Raw genomic sequence first — 20293 nt, 5'->3', positions numbered from 1 at the left:
TAGCTGCGCATATTTCATGACAATACAAGGTTAGAAAGCTTCTGCAATTCATACAGATTTTATGCAGTGTGAAATAGAATAAATGTGTTAACCCTTTTCAAGCCTTAAATGCACTAAGCATATTACTAATACATACACTAATACATATTTTTCTGACAATTAGGTATTTGTGAGCAGAAGAATACATCTGGATTAGAAATCTGACAAGAAATGTGTACACATAATGCAGCTGAGGAAAAAAATAACATTTCAGTGTTAGCAAATATATTTAAATTCCGTCATTACAATCCAGTAAATGGCACTGCCTGCTAGTTTCATCATTTCATTTTCAGTCAAGAATCAGAAGCAGCTGGGTATTCTACAGGATCATTTCTACAGAGGCATTATCCTTCATATGGGGAATATATATTTCATTAAGTGCCAATGAGATTAAACTGCTGTTAGGTGAAAAGGCATAGCAGTCTTAGCTCGAAAATTCCACTGCTCACTTACAAAATAACTGAAAAACATATCACTGAAAAGCACAAAAAATGCATTTTTGCAGGGAGGCACTTCATTGCCCCTTGTGTATATTACCTCTGAGACTGTACTGACTTATAATAATAGTGTAATAATGCTCTTAGAATAAGAACAAAATGTATTTTAAAGTTTACTTCTATGTTCTGGTGTCATTATGTTAGTACAATTCCTCTATACAATTAGAATTACAGACAATGTGAGTGAACAATACCTGAACACAGGATGCCTAATTGCATACAACCTAAGCAGCATACAGCCTCAGCAAAAAACCTGCCTTTTGAGACCTTTCTTATGTTGTTTCAGATATCCACTGAGAAAACATAGAATGGATGATGTTAGAGAAAGCAAAGTTTAATGACAGGCATGAATATTGCAGTTGTGAAGCCATCCTAATGAAACTTTATAAAGTTAATGTGGCAATATGCATAAAGGACCAGGGAGACAGCAAACCTTACACTGTGGATACAAACTTTACAAATAATGCACATTCATCTTAAACCATGTGAAAGAAACTGCAAGCAGCAAATGGCATGTTTAATGAATGTTGTGGTACATGCCTTAAAAGTGAGCATGCCATGAATGGTGGCGGTAAGGAGCAGTTTGGATACAACTTATGAAGATAGTGAGATTTGTGTATTTCCTTTTCAAGATTAGAATCTGTTTTAACCGAGGAAGTACCAATCAGCTTGCCACAGTGGCTGTAAATAAAACAAGCAACCAAAATGGAAAGAATCTTGCAGTATATTGGCAGGCTAATGACTGGACAATAAGCTTGCTTTAGCTATAGGATGACATAATGAAAAAGAAAATACTTAAGCTGACAGCAGTGTTACAAGATCAAAGTTAGTATACCTTAATCTCCTTCTTTATTGGTATTCACTGACAATAAAGGGCTGAGCTGAGTTCCACCCCTCAAGTACCTGCAGGAGTTCACTTTGCAAGTCTTAGTCAGTGGTACACAGGTCAGATAGGATTTAGGTTTGAGACAGCAAGTATAGACATTGATGAGCTTTGTATTTTGGCATTTTCTGTAAAGATCAGTGTGCGGGACAGTTAAAGTAAAAGGGAAGCTGCTGACTGAACTGTTCTTGTCAGGAATGGAATATGACTGTATCAGTTATATAAAGGAAAAGGCAGAAACACCAATAAGAAAAGTTTGGATACTGTAGCAGTGACAAAGCATCTACTTGTATCAATAGTGACCTACGTTTAAGAATGAGTCTGGGCCATTGGAAACATTGGTCAAATCACAGGAGGAAAGGAATGATTTAGATGGGGAAGTATCCAGATAGAGGTTGGCTGTATAAATCCCCTCTTGTTAAGAAAGCAGCATGGCAACAAATCTTTAACTTGGGCCCAGAAGTATGCTTGCATTCATTGCATCACTGGTATGATGGCAATAGGGGGTCATTCCATAGCATATTAGACTTGTCATGTGATGAACTTTGGATAGCCATAAAACCTCATAAAAGGAGACTAGAAAATGTTAATTTTCAATAGAGATATGCAGGAATACACAAACAGGGCCATTAAGGTCTGGCCAAGTAACATAGTAAGAAGACCAGTAACATGCAAGCAGTAGCCTAGATATCAGCAAAGTTAGAACAGAAAATGGAGTTCACATGGTTCTCTGAATGAAAAGAAAGTTCAGACCACTGGCTGTAGATCTGAAAAAAAGAGCTTTGAAACTGTTCATATATATTGCAGTTTAAATTGATTACTGCATGATTATCAAATAACAAAAGCTTAGCAGGGCAAGACAAATCCTTGGTGAGAGCAACATAAAATGCAGAACTCTGGTGTTGTGAATTGGTAGCACTGGTTTCCCCTAATTTCTTTATTTTACAACATTATTTATGAATGCAATGCTCATCCCTTAAAATAACTAAATTTATGAGCTGCTGCTGTGCTGAGATGCGGCTGAAGAATATTTGGACAAACCCACGACTCCCTGCTAGCACAGCAAGCAAACAATACATAGTTGAATGTAAAACGTTTCCACATTTCCTCACTCATATCATACTTTCATTATTGCCGTTTAAGTATTGCAGCGAGATGTATCCTGCTCTTACATTTCCCGGAGATATCAGTTTTCTGCACTGTCTTGCATTTTATGCACTTTTCATTTAACTTGTACTCACTCTTAACTATTAACATTTTATTTTTTATTGCTTCTTACATATCTCACTGTCTTACAACTTTATCATCTTCTGAGTCCTCACCACACCCTCTTCCACCAAGACTTACAATCTTTTCAAGGCCTTTACAATTTGGCTAATGCCTTTGCTGCCACTGTAATGCCTTTTTAGGCAGAGTCCATCTCATGGCAATTTCCAACCCTGAATATTCTAATTTGGGACACATTCATCTTGATGCCAGGAATCTTAACAAAAAAAAAAAAACCTTTACAATCAGAATGCATTTATATATTTGTAGTTATACAGACAAATTGTCAGAGCAATGAAAACACTCCCTTCATTCATGAGGAGTATTGATTGCTGAACGTCTGTTCCTAATATTTTCTCTGATGCATTAAATACTTGCTAAACAAAAAGGCATTAATGAGTCCACTGTAAAAAAGTTTTTCGCATCCTTCTTCATACTTTGTCCAGTGCCGGTCACTCTTTACTCCCACTTTCAGGCTGGTATATTATAGCAATAACCCATGCCTGGGTGTGGGTAATACTGGATTTACCCACAGTTGTTGTGGTTTGGTCATGAGGGCAAAGTCCGAGTGGCCAAACAAAGCCAACCGTGGGTACATCCAGCATTACCCACACCCAGAAGTGGGTTATTGCTATTATACAATGACATTATTTAAGAAAAAAAATAATTACTTTTCTTAAATAATGGCATTGTATAATGCCTCCTTGCTGCCCTTCCACATCTGTCTGGTATTCTGCGGCAGTTCTGATGTACTGCACATGCCTATGCAGTACATCAGAGCTGTGGGCAAAAGCAATGGAGAAAGCAAGATCTCCGTTGCTTTGTACAAACTGTTTCGCTATGTTAAATGGGTTTAACATAGTGAGACAGCTTTAAAAAAAGCAACAGAGAATCTCCGTTGCTTTTTTTTAAAGCTGTCTTGCTATGTTAAACCCATTTAACATAGCGAGACAGTTTTGAAAAAAGCAACGGAGAAAGCAAGATCTCTGTTGCTTTTTAAAAACTGTATCGCTATGTTAAAGGAGTTTAACATAGCGAGACAGCGTTAAAAAAAGCAACAGAAAATCTCTGTTGCTTTTTTATAGCTGGCTCGCTATGTTAAACTCGTTTAACATAGCGAGACAGTGTGAAGCAACAGAGATCTTGCGTTCTCCGTTGCTGTAAAAAAAGAGTTATAGTAATGGAAAAAGTCAGGGCAACCCGACCTTTTTCCATTACTATAACTCTGATTTACAACGACCAATCAGCGTGCACGTTTTTGAATATTAATAGAGGGTCATTGTATAATGAGTGTTAAGTAACCCTCATCTTCTGTAAAAGCATTTTACAAAAAGGGACAGCATATATTTATAAGCACTACTAATGTGATTTTTACCACTCTTGATTCACTACAGTTTTGTGTATTTATTTTTTTCTATCTCCTTCAGCTGACCAGGTACACAAATAAAACATTGTGCGGCATTTACAGGTTTATGTTTTTGTTCATGGGAAATTGCATTTTACCTCAGTGCTGAGGAAGAAGCCTGGTAGAAGGTTTGAAAGCAGTGCCTCAGTATTACTGATCTTATTACAGTGGACAGTGCTGTTCAGAAACTAGACTTCGTGAGTTGGTGTGCTCCCTGTCTCAGTTTAATTCAGAATACTGACACTTAAATAACTATAATTCCGAATATCAAAATTAAAATCCTGAAAGTTAGAAAAGAGTGAGATGAAAATCCAGAAATAATGCTGAATATATGCATAAAGGCAAATATGAGATACAAACTAAATATATCAAATGAAAGTAAATAAATACTGATTTTGCAGGTAAACAAGTTACACTGCACCCTCATCTCCTTTATACATATTTTAATTCTACATTTGTACAAATGGGGGAAATAAAATGCACCATTTTAATGTAAACACTTTACTTCTTTTCATTTGTTCCGCTCAGTCAATGTTTGGTGTTTACTCTTGTGTATATCTGTTATCATTTAAGGGTTCTGAAGTTTAAGCCTCTTGTGTTTTACTGTTTGGCAACATTATCATTTTAGTTTATTTTGTTATTTTGCTATTTAACCTCCTGTCTTCTAAACAATAATACATCCAAACAAGTAAGACAGGGAAGTAGCAGTTATACTCTATGATTCTCCTGGATTGCCAAGCTTGTGAGTATGCCTATCCTGTGAAGGCCTTTAATTTTTGCAGCTTTTACCTATGATATCATGCTCTCAGCTTTTACTCAGATCTCTTACTATAGATAATGATGGAGTTGCAGAATGATTTTTAAGCTGAAAGCTTTACCCTATGACTCAGTTCTCATTCTACCACAACAAGCTAGGACAATGCCTGCAATTCTTCTGCCCATGTACACATCTGCTGATTAACATCATGAATCGGTCTTACTGCATCTGTGAATAAACTCTCAAAATAACTGTTTCATCTGAGATCACTCCTTCCCCCTCACCTGCAGAGGGAATGACACCATTCTGCTCTGGAAATAATCATGAGCTCTGATTTGGAGATGCTGGTTTTCATCCTAGTCACTTTAGTCTCAGCAGTGAATCCCTTTAGTGCCCATGGAGATCACAGTGGCTTAAGGTTAGTAAGATAACATTGTAAATATCAAAGATTCCACACTTATGTCTCCTAAACAGGATGCAGTCCAGATATTTACTGTACCTTCATGTTCTGTCCATGAAAATAACAAATATGAATGGAAACATTTCCTCGGTGAAGACATACACCTACCTTCAATGTGTATGGCTTAATGCAAGTAAAAGGATCAAATAGCCAGACAACCCAAATCCACCACTGGTGCCAAATCCTGCAAAAGAAACTATTTCTAAAAACTGAATCTGTTCTGAATAAAGTAATTTATCATCAAGGATAGCAAAGTGGCAAGTCTTTAGAATAAAACAAAATGCCTTTCCTTCTTCAGGTCATTATTAAAATGCCTAAACAACACTTGCTGAAAACACAAAAGTAAAAACAGTTGATAAAACAAATTATCAAATCATTTAAGAACATGCTAAGAATAAGTTAATCACTATTAACTAAACATTAAAATACTGATATCAATCACTATCATAACATGCAAAAAAAAAAAAAAGAGAAACACTGAATAATTATGTAAGTAAATATAAGAAGTACAAAAATAAAGAAATTACAACTACATCATTCGCCACAGTAAATGTATAATGTTTATTTAAAGTTTATCATTTTCATTGTTTTTTAATAGTGAGTTGGAGAACAATTATCATTAAGTTCTAGCCCTCCAGGGCTCTTGGCTGTAATCTACCATTTATTCTTGCACAAAAAACTATATTATTTCCTTACTCATTCCTGTGGTCCATTTGTTATACTTGAAATGAGCACTGTTTCCTATGTGTTTTTGTCTAAGGCATTTCTTACACTCATACGAAAGGTTGTACAGTTTTTGAAAAATAAGCATATGCTATAGGACTGCCAGAAACTCGTGTAGACGGTGAACCAATAATTCATGTTAAAAAAAGGATCATATAAAGCTATAGGTTGTCTAAAGCGTCTGCAAAAATATAACGATTATAATTAGACAGACATTGCAATAACCAAAAGTAAAACGTATAAAGGAGGATCTGCTTGCATTATATTACCTGTAGTAAAGAATGGAGGTAATTAGGGGTCCACTTATTCACCTTTAGAAAATTGTTTTTAGCTGAGATTTGGGATGGACTCAAAATTTAGAGTGCAATACTGTAATATTAGACAGAGACTGGAATGCTATACTTTTAAATATGGTTAGATTTGCTTTGTCTGGTTAGTTATTTACATGAGCATTGACAACTGCTAAATCTTTATGGGAAGAGGAGCAATGATTGATTAGTAGTGAGTAAAAAATATGGAAGGAATGCATTCCCACATATTTCAAACAGACATGCAGTATTTACAAGAACTGTTATGTTAACAGTTAAGAAGTTGGATATACTCTATATCCAAATTCATATCATTATTCCAGTTTCAATTATTATATTACAAAATAAAAATATAGTTCAAAGTTACACTAGTAGACTTCCTCAGTGTATTTTATCAGATACTTTTTATATATCTTATATAGGAAGCACCACCAAGGGATGCAAGGAAGATTATAGTACTTCATTAGGATTATTTAGTGGTAAGAGAGATTCATTACATCAGGATAAGCAGGCAACACCAAGCAGTGACCATCATATGATTGAACATAAAACAAATGTGTATAACCCTGAGTAATACCAACAGCAAACAAAAAAGCCTTGACTGTTTATCTCTCCTTTAAAATACTATTGTGACTAGCCTGACTGTTAAACCTTGAAGAGGCATTGCTTGCCTACTGGTACTGTTAGAGAAAGTATTTTTAGTAGCATAATATGTAGGCTTGGGGTTATGGGCAGGGCAAGGGGTAAGGTTAGCACACATGAGTATGGATGGGTCTATATTAGTTTGCTGAAATCTGATTTCAGCGATCAACTACTGTCCAGGGAAAATCACTTCCGCGATTCGCTGAATTTACCAAGATCAAGTAAATACTTGCACTGCAGCACAACGGCCAACATCTAAAAAAGCCTCGACTGTTTATATCTCCTTTAAAATACCATTGTGACTAGCCTGACTGTTAAACCTTGAAGAGGCATTGCTTGCCTACTGGTACTGTTAGAGAAAGTATTTTTAGTAGCATAATATGTAGGCTTGGGGTTATGGGCAGGGCAAGGGGTAAGGTTAGCACACATGAGTATGGATGGGTCTATATTAGTTTGCTGAAATCTGATTTCAGCGATCAACTACTGTCCAGGGAAAATCACTTCCGCGATTCGCTGAATTTACCAAGGTCAAGTAAATACTTGCACTGCAGCACAACGGCCAACATCTAAGTAAATCAAGCCCACCCAAGTGGAGGCTTTGTCCATCACAACCCCCCTAACTATATATACCAACTCTGAGATCACACTACAGCGGAGAAAAGGGCAAAGTTATGTAGTTGGCCAACTACTTCTTAGCCCTTGGTAAGTTCACCAAATCGCGGAAGCAATTTTCACTGAATTGGGGTCAATGATCAGGTGTTTGATGAAATCACATTTCAGTGAACTAATATAGACCCGTATAGATAACTCAGAAGGACAAATACAGTTACTAAAAGCAGTGCTCAGTTAAACAACTAAAGACATCAGATAACCTCCTAGAACAGGTGCCTAAGGCATTAATATATTAATTATGAAAAAAAATGAAAATAAAGAACAGCAAAAAAAACAGACAAATGTAAGAATATTTTAAGAGTATGGAGCCCCTGTCTCATGAAGGATAAGCAGAGAAACCTTCGGCTTCAGATATAAATAAAACAGTTCAGTAAAATTCAAGATGAAGAGGTAAAATAATGATTCAATCCAGATCAAGCAATTGTGCAATAAACTCCTTGTTAAACTATATAGTAAGCAATGGTATGCCCAAGAAGCTAATAAATACAAACTGGTTGCAGGATATTAAGAAACTAAATTATACAAGATCTGATTCATATACTAAATCTGAAGTATAGCAGGTTATAGTTAACATAAAAAAAAATTGTTAGATTTACGAGTGAATTCTGTCAATGATTCAGCTGAGATTTGGTTCTATATTTGCTGCAATTAATGAATTTAATGACAGTTCCAGGATCTAAGTTTTCATCAGGAAAGAGATTGGTTAAAGTTACTATGTTAAAACAGAGAATTTCGATAGACAAGGTTTGAGTCCTTATAGATCAAGTTCTGTATTACACTTTAATTCTCACATCTTAGCAAAATTAATTCATAACCATATATAGTGGAGATTCTACATATTTTTTGTGCATGTAGCACTGAGATTATGCTCTGATATCAGGAAAGAAATAAACCTGTTAACTATTTCCTTAACATGAGAACCCAGTGTAACAGCACATAGATGTGGTTGACCGAAGTTTGTTTAGCATCCGTAAGCACTGTAAGGATCACTGGGTCATTTTTGGGACTTTGCCATTTCCTCCACTGTGGTGCGATCTTGGAGTTGGTATATTTAAGTAGGGGGGGCACTTTATTTTGTGCTTGTGTTTTCTTTTTCCAGAGCAGTGACTTTTTTCCCCTGAGGAAAAAAAACACTGTTCCATGTGTTCGGCATTTTGCCGTTTTGGTTTTTAAGGGTTGACTATACAGCATTCGGTATTTTAAGAGTTCGCTGTTATAATATAGGCCCTATTTTTGGACCAATCCAAAGCAGTTGATTCAGCTTGACATCTAATGCTATTACTTAGAGTCAAAGACCTGGGCCTTACCCTCAGTGTAATCAATTGGTTTAAAAGTTACCTCAGTCACCAAATGCAGTGCATATGCTGGGCTAATAAACTGTCAGCTCCACTGCAAATAATAGTAGGTGTGCCCCAAGCTTCAGTGTTAGCACCTTTACTCTTTAATACATTTATAAATAAAACACATACATATCCAGCAAATATAATCCAATGTGCAGATAACTAAAGACTAGCATGCGCAACTTCTTCAATTAGACAGTGCAGGACTGACCTCAGCATTCCTTTACAAAAACTGAAAACTGATTTCAGCAATCTGAACTACTCCTAAATCCAAATAAATGTAAGCTAATGCTAATTTCACCTCCAACCCAACAACCAAACTACTGCGATTAAAAATATTGCTAGTCAATAACCAAATAACTGAACTAGATAAAATGCTAAACTACTGGGAATACAAACTGACCATTCAATCAATAACCCCACCCAAAAAAAAAGAACATAAACTAAGAGTTCTTTTAAAAGTCAAATCTTTCCTATTACAATATGTACATGCAACCATAGCTCAGACTAATCTACTCTTGAGTCTGTCGTATACTTACTCAATGCCTAATCAATTTTCACTAAATTTCACTAAGTTTTAATCATCCCCATTAGCCAGACTAGAGCACTCACGTAATAAAAGTGTAAAATTTGCAAGTAACCACATTAACCAAAAACATAATGATTTTTTACTTCACTCCCTTAATTGGTTGGAGCTACCGAATCTGGTCATCTAAACTCACCTTAAGACTTCCCACAGCATTCTCTATACACCAGACAACTGCTTCTCTACTAGACATTTATTAAACTGGTACATATCCTGAAGAGGACAGCTCTCAGTGACACAACACCTACTATTCACTCAAAAATCTAGAAATAATAATGGTGACTCTGAATACTCTGCGTGTCGTTAAACTGGAAGTTAATTCTAATGTATCAGAAACATCTCATCGCATCTACCATTTAAAATATCATTGAAAAAATTCCTATCAGCAAAATGGTCCAACCCTTGCATCAACCTTATTAGTAAGTCCCCTTCTTATACAATTAAACCAAACTAATGCTATGAAAATATTTACACTTGCAATGACCACCTCCTTGTTACAAGTCTCACGTGCATTTTAATTGTTTAGATACAATATACTTATGCCTCATTTGCCATCTGTGTACTAATATTAAAATGCGACTATATGCATGCGCTGCAAAATAATACTAAATGTTCTATAGGTGCATGTGAGCTCAACATGCTGCATGTTCTAAACACAGTATGTAACACAATGATTTCCTGTTTAGTTATATGTACATTGCTGTTATACTGTATATTTTAACTGCTAACTCTTGCTAGCTGCCTGTGAAAATGTATGCAGTGTGGCACTTTTCTCACTGGGCTTCCCCTCAAAAGGGACTTTGTCTGGTCATACAAGTAAACAAAGACAAACTAAAAAATAAATAACTAAATCAGATAAATAAATTAGCTGGCATGTAAAATGAAAAAGGAGTGCATATGGAATGAGTCGTTTGGTTATGTTAATTTGTTTGTTAACTTGGTAAGCTGATCTGTCCAAAGACCCTTTGAAGCAAGGAAAAAAGAAAATAATATAAGCATAATGTACCAGACATTTGTCATAAACATCTGGCATATATTCAAGGAATCCACACCTAAATGTGTGGTGTCCAAAGTGCCTGCATCATTTTAATACTTCTTTCAGGTATTTTAAAGAAGGCGTTGACAGAATACTGGCTAATTTTTGAAAACGGCATACCATTCTAGATATGTGCTGATTTTCTGTTTGCTTTTTTTCCTGAAGTTATAGGGTCAGTGATTGTCACTCATCCTTGGTGCTGTATTACCTCATTCTAGATAATCTAGAAATACTTGTATAAATACCTTAAACCCAAAGTGCATCATCTGTTCAACGGCATTCTATTTCCACAGAATGTTTTCTTTTATTCTATCCAGCCAGGTGTATGTTCATACATGCATGCAAGTCATTTGATCTAGAAGGCCATGAGTGGCTTAGTCACTGCAGTTTACCTACTTCCCTTCTCTGTGATGGACTGAAGGGTGAGATTTGTTGTGAATTTGTGGTTTCCCATCCATTTGCCAAAGTTTGATTTAAAAATAATAAACAAGCTACTTTGTTTAAGATGGAGTGTGAGTTTATTCCAAGGATAGCGTATCTGTTAGTTTAGGCATCTATCTGGCCAACATGTTCTAGTTATATTAAAATGTAGATTTAGAAGCTTAGAGGGGGAATTTATGAACATGCAGGAGGTCAAGCAGTAGAGGGTCATTTGTAACCTTGTATGCCAGACACAATTCACCACATAGGAATCTAAAGGAAGCACACTCGAGTGATATAGCCTTTAGGCACTCTGTGTAGCTTAGGCAGCTCATACTGATATTTTGTGGGTGAGAAATGTGCTTTATCTAGATGGGCCATATATTTTGAATTGATGCATGCCAAAAGGGTCATTGAATTCTAATATAGTCCTGATACATCAAGAGTAGAATGGGATAATAACTTTCTTGGACAAGGAGACTATGCCTTTAGCAATAAATCGGGCTAAGTAAAAGGACTTCCTAATGACAGTGGTCATTGAAAGAGAAGCCATAGTCCATGAACAGACCTAGATCTGTAATGAACATAGTTTATGTAGTGGATGCACAAATGTTCTTGTTTCCCAAAGAGTACAATACAATATTCTTTGTATTATGTTTTAGTCCATGATCCTGACACCATGAATTTGTATGGCTAAGGCACTTTTGGAGAGTATAGGTGCCATCTGGAGTGTTTATTACAGAATCAAGTTTGAAGTCGTCATTAACAGAAAAAAAAATAGCAAAAAAATGGCAAATACATTACATAACTCCTTCCAACATAATGGAATACGCTTCCCTTCCAGACAAAGGATGTCAGTCATGAACATCCTTTAAAAATATTCTGATATGTATATCAGAAGAAGAAAATATCAATATGGGATTGCAGTAGACAAGTTTCTTAAGGGCCAGTTTTAAATAAGCTTGACAATCAAACCCAATGTCCTGAGTGGTCCCCAATAGTTTCTCTGTAGAGATGAGGCTCAAGCAGAAAAGTAGAAGCAGAAGGAGCTATCCTATCTGATGTATATGTATTCTAGCCAGGATGTGAGGGCATGAAAGCATGCCTTCATGATGTCTGCCAGGAATGTATCATTTTACTGGGCACTGCTTGTCCAATTAACAACAGCGTGATGGTTTTATCTCTAAAAGTAACGTTCAACTAAAATATGGTGCTCCCCTTTCTCCACTGTTGTGTGATCATGGAGTGGTATAGATAGACAGATAGATAGATAGATAGATAGATAGATAGATAGATAGATAGATAGATAGATAGATAGAGATATAGGGGTGTGTGCAGGGGGGGAAACTTAAAATAGTGCTCGTTGAAAGTGGCTTTCAGACATTATTTTCATTGCTTTGCCTGGCAGAAAAATGATATTGAATGAGTAATTATGAATTTTGTCTGCCACAACTGGAATTCCATAGCATCATCCTAGGTGACCAAAAAGGACAGCAAACATGTAATGAAAGTTCCTATCTCCTTTCCTCACCAAAGCTACAGTCTGCTTCCAAAGGTTAATAAAAGAAAATATAATACAGAGCACTCTGACAGATGATGTGAGGGGGCTGAGGGAGGGAGAAGAAGCCAAAGCATCATTAAAAATATATTAATTTTTTGAAATATCTAAGCAGCAGAAAGAAAGCTAGGACAAGAGAAAGGCAGCAATACATTTATAAACACACACACGTATGCATGCTGAAATAAATACATAAAAGAAAGACGGCAAATGGAAGTTAGATGAGTCAAATATCTAATATATTAAATATCTACTTGGTGTATAAAATAAGATGGGATAATGAAAGATTTCACACAGCTGAAGTGTGAGGTGAGGCATGATTTGAAACATTGCAGCAAACTTTAAATAGTTTTGTAAAAAAATATTAATTATAGTTACTCTCGTCAATATTTTCTTCACTACCTGTTTTGCTCTAGGAATTACTCTTCTTTTGAAAAGTGTAATTAATATTTGTATTCATGCTTTCTGCACTGTTCGTCCTTGAAAGGAAAGAATCAGTCTTCAATACAGTTTCTCAACTTCTTTAGTTAGTTTTAAATTTCTGTTTTTTATGCTGAATGTGTGAGAAAGTATTCATTCATATAACTACATTCATTGTTTACTTAAGAGTGTACTAAAATGAAGATATCAAATTTGACAAATTTATTATGCAAGCTTCATATGATTCCATGTTTCTGTTAGTTTTAATACATCAACAGGAATGGACTGCAGTCCAAGTGTCCTAGATAGTTAAACAGTGTGTGATTATTGCTATGTGGGCATAAAAATGACAATGAAGAAAAAGAAAAAAAAGACAAACTTGCCATGCAGAGTATACCTTTCAACAGCTATTACAAGCTATAAACTTTACAACTTTTAATGGACAACAAATTAAAAATATTCCAAATGAAAGATTAAGATCATAACATCATAATCTTAATTCTGGATCACCTTAGGTGTGTGTGTGTGTGTGTGTGTGTGTGTGTGTGTGTGTGTGTGTGCGTGTGTGCGTGTGTGCGTGTGTGTGTGCCAATGAGCATGCTTTATGTGTGTGTGTTTTTGTGTGTTTGTGTGTGTGTGTGTGTGTGTGTGTGTGTGTGTGTGTGTGTGTGTGTGTGACTGTATGCCAGTGAGCATGCTTTGTGTGTGTGTGTGTGTGTGTGTGTGTGTGTGTGACTGTATGCCAGTGAGCATGCTTTGTGTGTGTGTGTGTGTGTGTGTGTGTGTGTGTGTGTGTGTGTGTCGGATTTACTAATCTTCCATGCAGCACTAGTCTAGTCCTGCACGGAAGCGGCAGTTTAGGAGGCCTGCAGCGTGCCATGCATATTAATGAAGGCGTGCTGCCTGAGCTCTAAATCCTACACTGAGCGTGGACAAGTGCAAGGGGCTTATCTGAGACCAGAGCTCTCACAATATACATGCCCCTGCAATGAAGGACTGCAGAAAGTGTAAATAAATGAGCGAGACCGCTCATAGGTGTCCACATATCCCCACCAACAGTCCCCGATGTGTGCAATAGCAACAGGACATAAAAATAAAGAAACCCCCTTTTTTTTTTTTTAAAAAAACTCTGAGTACAGCTAACCGTAGGTGCATGGGTGTGCCCATCACAAAGCTACAGTTAAAGCAGCTTAAAAGGCTGAAGAGGATAACAAGGAAGCTATATGCAAATGAAACAGCACAGCAATAGTGTAGTGGTCAGACCATCTGCTTAACGAGCAGGCATTTCTGGTTCGAGTCCCACTGCAGCACATACCATTTTCCCTGTGAAATCTGTTTATGAAGATTTCTTTACATTTTTTTGCTGTATAACCTACTAAATAACATTTAAATGTGAACTGGAGTACTGCATTAAATACACATGCAAAGCATCAGTGTCATAATGAATAAGGCAATAGTAAGCAGGTTTAAGCACAAATAAGCAGTAGTAAGCATATATAAGCACTAGTAAGCATGTTTAAGTGCGTTTGCACGGGGGTAAGCATTGCCTACACAGATTAAGCAAAGTAGAAGCTAACTGAATTTAAGAAACTGTAACCGGAGGTTAGCATTGCTTAGCTCCGCACAAACTCGCGCACATCCGCTTACAACTGCTTTAAAGTGCCTTAATCACTCTGTACCCAATGGCCCATGTTCTGCCCAGCAACAAAATAAACAGCTTCTGCAAGGCTCAAACTCAAGACCCTGTAGACCACAGTCATTAACCACTAAGCCATCATAGCAATACATATAAATGAGGTATCAGCAAACTAATCCTCACCACAGGAAAATCAAATCAAACATGTGAACTGAATCTATGTACAGTGTGATGTTGTATAACCTGCCACAGAACAAAATATGTGAACTGGAGTACTGCAGTAGAATACTGATCACAGCATAACCAGCTGCAGGCTTGGGCTAGGTTACATGCAAAGCTATTAGAACCAAAACAACACAAGCCTCTTGTCATCGACAAAATGTCTAGAAAATAATTTATTTCATAACTGGTGACATCGGTTTCTTGCAAAAGATTATACTGAGAGAGGGATTTATTAGTAAGGAGCCAGTAATTGGCTGTATTGCTGTATAATTCTGTCACTGTTCACTTTCCACAAAAAATAAAATAAAACTAGCAAATTTTGAGCCAGTGCTGTTTTATAGGTTTTATAGTTTAGTACTAGACTAATTGCCCTAATGGGCCATTTTAAGCCTAGCCAATTGCCCCCTGTGAAAATCAAACCCCATACCTTGTGTCTGTAAGGCAAACACCTTAACCATTATGCCAACCTCCCACCTGTTGATGTTTCATATCTGACAAAGAGTTGTATTATATACCAACAATGTATTTGCAGCAAATATTTGTTATGTAGTCTAGAACACAACCTTTGACTTAAATAGAGACAGATTCCCTGTATGACTTATTTCCTTACGTTATTGTGCAATTTTTAGAACTGTCAATGCCATTCTGCAAAGGTCTGCTTTATTGTTTGTAGGTTGTAACCATTGTTTACTTACTCATAACACTTATATATATATATATATATATATATATATATATATATATATATATATATATATATATATATATATATGTATATATACCTGTATATATACATAGACACACATACATACATATATATATATATATATATATATATATATATACACACACACACACACACACACACACACACACACACACACACACACACACACACGTGTGTGTGTGTGTGTGTGTGTGTGTGTGTGTGTGTGTGTGTTTGTATGTGCATTGTTACAGCCCGAAATATCAAAAAAAAATTGACTGAATCTTCAAATGACTGAATACTCACAGTGCACAAGGAAATTAATGTTTCACTGAAAAGGTTTTTAGAGGTTGTTGTGTATATGTAAGTGTTTACTGGCTCGCTGTTGTGCATGTGCAAGTGTTCACTGGTTAGGTGCTTTGTATGTGCAAGTGTTCACTGATTAAGTTGGTGTGTTCGTGCAAGTGTTCACTGGTTAGGTGCTGTGTATGTGTGAGTGTTCACTGATTAGGTTGCTCTGTATGTGCAAATGTTCACTGGTTAGATTTCAGTAAGTGTGAGTGTTTACCAGTTAGGGTAAGGGTTAAGTGCATACCTCTCAAGTATACCTTATTACGAGGAACATACTTCATTTGGGGTTTTAAAAAGTTCATGATCCACATTAAAAGGTTCTGTCACACATTCAGGGGAAATTGTGTATTCTATCCCTGTTTTCAGTGACGCTCCCTTACTGGAGACAATGGTGAGGATTGAGGCTCCTTAGTTGCTGACTGGTTTTAAGTGGGGTGGTCACAGTAGGATAAAAAATCAGTTATAAAAATAAGGACAAGTAGATGTGACATGGAGGGGGCCTGAATGTTCCATATCTTACTGCATGACATGAACATATGGTATGGTTTGCTACCAGCCTTAGTACTTTAGGACCTCTCTGTCTGTGAAGTGAGCGCAAAGTGTTGATTGCATAATGGAATATTTATATGGAATGCTTATTTGCATTGTTCTCTGTTTTAGTGCCAGGAAATGTATACTATGTAGTAACTCATGTAAACCTTACTGAACAATGCTGTGGGGTTGGCACTGTGTGTTTTATGAATTATAAGGTTAAAGCACCATGCCATTACATCATTCCCTAATATATAAAGGTTATGTACCTTATTTTACAATACTTAATTCTGTTCATGAGTTCTACTTAAAGGCAACAGACTTTAAGTAAAACATTGTTGTTCGTTTTAAATTTTGGTGGTCTACATTGTTTAATGTCAGTAAATCAGTGGTCATATAATAACATAGTACTGTAACTCATACAGGCAAATGTATTTAATCAAAAATGTCTTGGCATAAAACGTTGCATTGCAGAAAGTGTGACTTACCTTAAATCTTCTGGTTTATGTTTTATCCAACTGTTATCTTTCAGAACTGTTCTCTTTTTATCCATACTTCCGTATTGGTTATTACTGTCTGTAAGAACAAAAAGGAGACCATTTCAAGAAGAAATCAAAATCAGCTTCCACGGCTACAGTGTTAAACAGATAACATGGCAACACTTAATGCAAATGTTTTCCACTAAAAACTTTTTTTTATGAAACAGTCTGCTAACTAAGGAAATATTTGTAAAAATAAAATGAGAGCTTTCAAACAAGACTATAGTCTGCCATAACTGAGCATTTTTCTGAGTGACCCCAGAAACATAATAGCTCATAGAACTCAAAACATCTAGAATTGTATACTGTCTTCAGACCTGATCTGTGTACAACATACTTAAAGACAGAACTATGTCACTAAATATTGCTTGTTTTATGATTATATTAAGGAAGAGCTGAAAATGTGGTGGTGGTCATATTATAAATCTATAATAGGCAAGATCTGATGAGCTGTGTGCATTTTTAAATGCTAGGTGGGTAGTGGACAACAGCAGTATATATCTTGATTACAAAACCTACACCAATGTCCAAAAAAATCTGTAGTCACAAACAATTTTCCACATAAAACAGGGTTGCTATTCCTTGAAAGAACCAGACACCAGGCAGAGTAAGGTAATTAGCACTTTTGTTCCCTGTATTCACAATCAAGAAAAATGGAACTTCATCAGTTCATCATATATATATATATATATACATATATATATATATATATATATATATATATATATATATATATATATATATTTTTTTTTTTTAAGGAATTATTATCTTTATCAAGTTATTAATTTTAAAATAGGCTGATTCCAACAAAATGATTTTTTAAATTATGACATAAAATAAGTAAGGTCTAGAAAAGATGGATTCTTAAATAATGAAGAAAGTATGTTTTTAAAAATGGGGGAATGCAGAATTTAATTGATTGTAAAGTGTTTTGATTGGTGCAAATAGCATAACTGAATTGTATAAAAAGAGGGGAAGTGGGTAAGGTTATTGTATCTGATGAAGTTGCATTTTTCTTGATTGTGAATAAAGGGAATGAAAGCGCTAAATACCTTACTCTACCTGGTGCCTGGTTCTTTCAAGGAATAGCAACTCTGTTTTATGTGGACAATTGATTGCAAAACTGTAATTTCAGGCAATACCATTCCTGCAAGTTGCAAATCATAGTGAGAAACACAGTTTCCAATAAATCTGTGCTCATTTGTCTTGTGAGTTTGATCAAGTCAGTTAAGGAATAAAATACAGGATAACTTCTGAAAAAGGTAGGTATGCTTAATGGGTCTTGCCTGGTTATCAAAGTGCATAAGGTGTAACAGTACAGAACAGTGCTTATGGTACCTGGTAAGAATGTTAGAAACCTGCACTCAAGTTACAGTATCCACTTACTTGTTTGCAAAATTGACTATAATGTGCTGCATGATTATCTTCAAATCCTTAAATTGCATGGGATTTTCCCATACTCTTTAAAGTCACTATTATTTTTCATATAGTACAGACATTTTTTACTTGCATGACAGACAACACAAATGCTCAGACCAGTACTGGATGCTGAAGAAACTGGATAGTGCAAATGGGTGGATCAGGCCATTCATTTGTGGTGAGAAGCCACTGTACAGCCATGAGCTATGGTCAGGATAAGCAGCCTCTAGATTCTTCTAGAGTATTTTGGGACTTTGGAATCAGAAGCACCTTTTGAGATGCTAAATTATAAGGGAATGGAGCAATCAAGGTAGGGATCATATGGATAGGAAAGTACAGGAACAAGTATCGCCTTTATTCAGAAATGACCAAAGAAAGGTAGAAGAGTCTAGCAGTGCAGTGGAGTAACTGCATTTTCTATTTTGTGGGATGTTGGAGAAGGTCTGGCAAGTCACAGGAGGCTACTTGGAATGTTTCTGAATCATTCACAAGTTTCAGAATGCTGAAAACATTATCAGACTGCATAGCCAAGCTTAAGGATTACATTACTTAAATGGATTGAATAAAAAAATTGTCTGCAGGAAAAGAATACATATCCAAACCTGTATTCCTTACAAATACACCCGTAGCAAAAATAATTTCTCCCCTGACACCTTAGATTTACTACTACGTACTACTATATTACTATACTACTACAACACTGTGATGGGTCCCCATTAAAAAACCTGCAACTAGACCTTGCTGTAGAATACTGCAATAACAAATTCCTTGGAATATTAAATAACCTTGCCCCCTCCAGGAAAATTCGCCAAAAATCTAAACAACTCCCATGGATATCTAATGAAACCAAACAACTAATGAAACAAAGAGATAGAGCCTGGTCACTATACTGTACACCCAAAAATGAAAGTGATCTCACACTTTATCAGCAACTTAGAAACCAAGCTAAGAAAAGAGTTATCATGATAAGATTGGATGCCTTCCCCCTGCCTGGCAGGAGCTCTCCAGGCCCTGCAGATGCCCACCAATCACTCCCTTGAGGACTTCCATCTTGGGGGGGCTTTGTCTGTCCCCTCGCACCAAGGCAGGAGCTCTCTAGACCCTGCAGCCATCCACCAGTTGCTCTCTTAAGGACTTCCACCTGAAGGGGGGCAGGATCCGAGGGCACGGGTGACACTGCACAATTTGGCAGCCTTTCAGAGATATGTGGGAGATGGGAAGCATGGTGGTCTGGATCGGAAAGAAGGGGACTCAGAAATCTCAATGAGAGTGGACCTGCCCCTCTGTGGCCAAGGGGGGTTCCGTGGGCTGTCCAGGATTGGGGGGAAGTTCCCTTGAGAGGCTCCAAGGGCACAGGTGACACTACACGATTTGGCAGCCTTCAGGAGATATATAATTGGGGGAAAGAGCTCTCCTGCCCAGGTAGAAGTGGAAGCTCGGAGGGGTGGTCAGTCCCAATGGAAGTACAGAAGGGGGAGAGAGAAGCAGAAAATGGCTGGGCAGGGAGCACTCGCACCTGGTGAGAGGGTCCAGATCCTGGCTCCCCCTCCGGGTGGAAGTCCTTAAGGGAGCAGCTGGTGGACAGCTGCAGGGTCCATAGTGCTCCTGCTCAGGTGAGAGGGGGCAGGCGGTGTCTGTCTCATGACTATATCTGATAGTATATCGATCCTAGCTAGCACAGAACTGAGAGTTTTGTCAAAGATATAAAAACTGACCTGCTTGCCTTGTTCCTCCCTTAAATGTCTCTTGAAAACTCTAGGAGTTATCTTTAGTCCTTTTCATCAGCATATAATAAACAGCTAATTATTGGCTATATCTGCAGTAATTTAAGTATGCAGTGTCAGTTGCACACCAGGTAGCACACTCCTCTTTGCTGC

The 20293-nt window shown here is 36.7% G+C and overlaps 1 protein-coding gene across 4 annotated transcripts in view; it reads right to left on the bottom strand.

Moving 5' to 3' along the window:
• Nucleotides 1–20293, bottom strand: part of SCEL (sciellin) — a 474262-nt gene that overhangs the window by 298203 nt on the left and 155766 nt on the right. For all 4 annotated transcript variants that reach the window (XM_044072905.1, XM_044072906.1, XM_044072907.1 and 1 more), the window contains one exon: nt 16947–17034. In XM_044072905.1, the coding sequence (XP_043928840.1) occupies nt 16947–17034 (88 nt within the window). The remainder of the gene's footprint in view (nt 1–16946; nt 17035–20293) is intronic.

This window comes from Protopterus annectens, chromosome 5.part1 (genome assembly GCF_019279795.1).
Source record: "Protopterus annectens isolate FY-2018-M chromosome 5.part1, PAN1.0, whole genome shotgun sequence".
In the NCBI taxonomy this organism is placed as follows: Eukaryota; Metazoa; Chordata; order Ceratodontiformes; family Protopteridae; genus Protopterus; species Protopterus annectens.
This window is presented reverse-complemented; position numbering and strand designations above follow the sequence as displayed.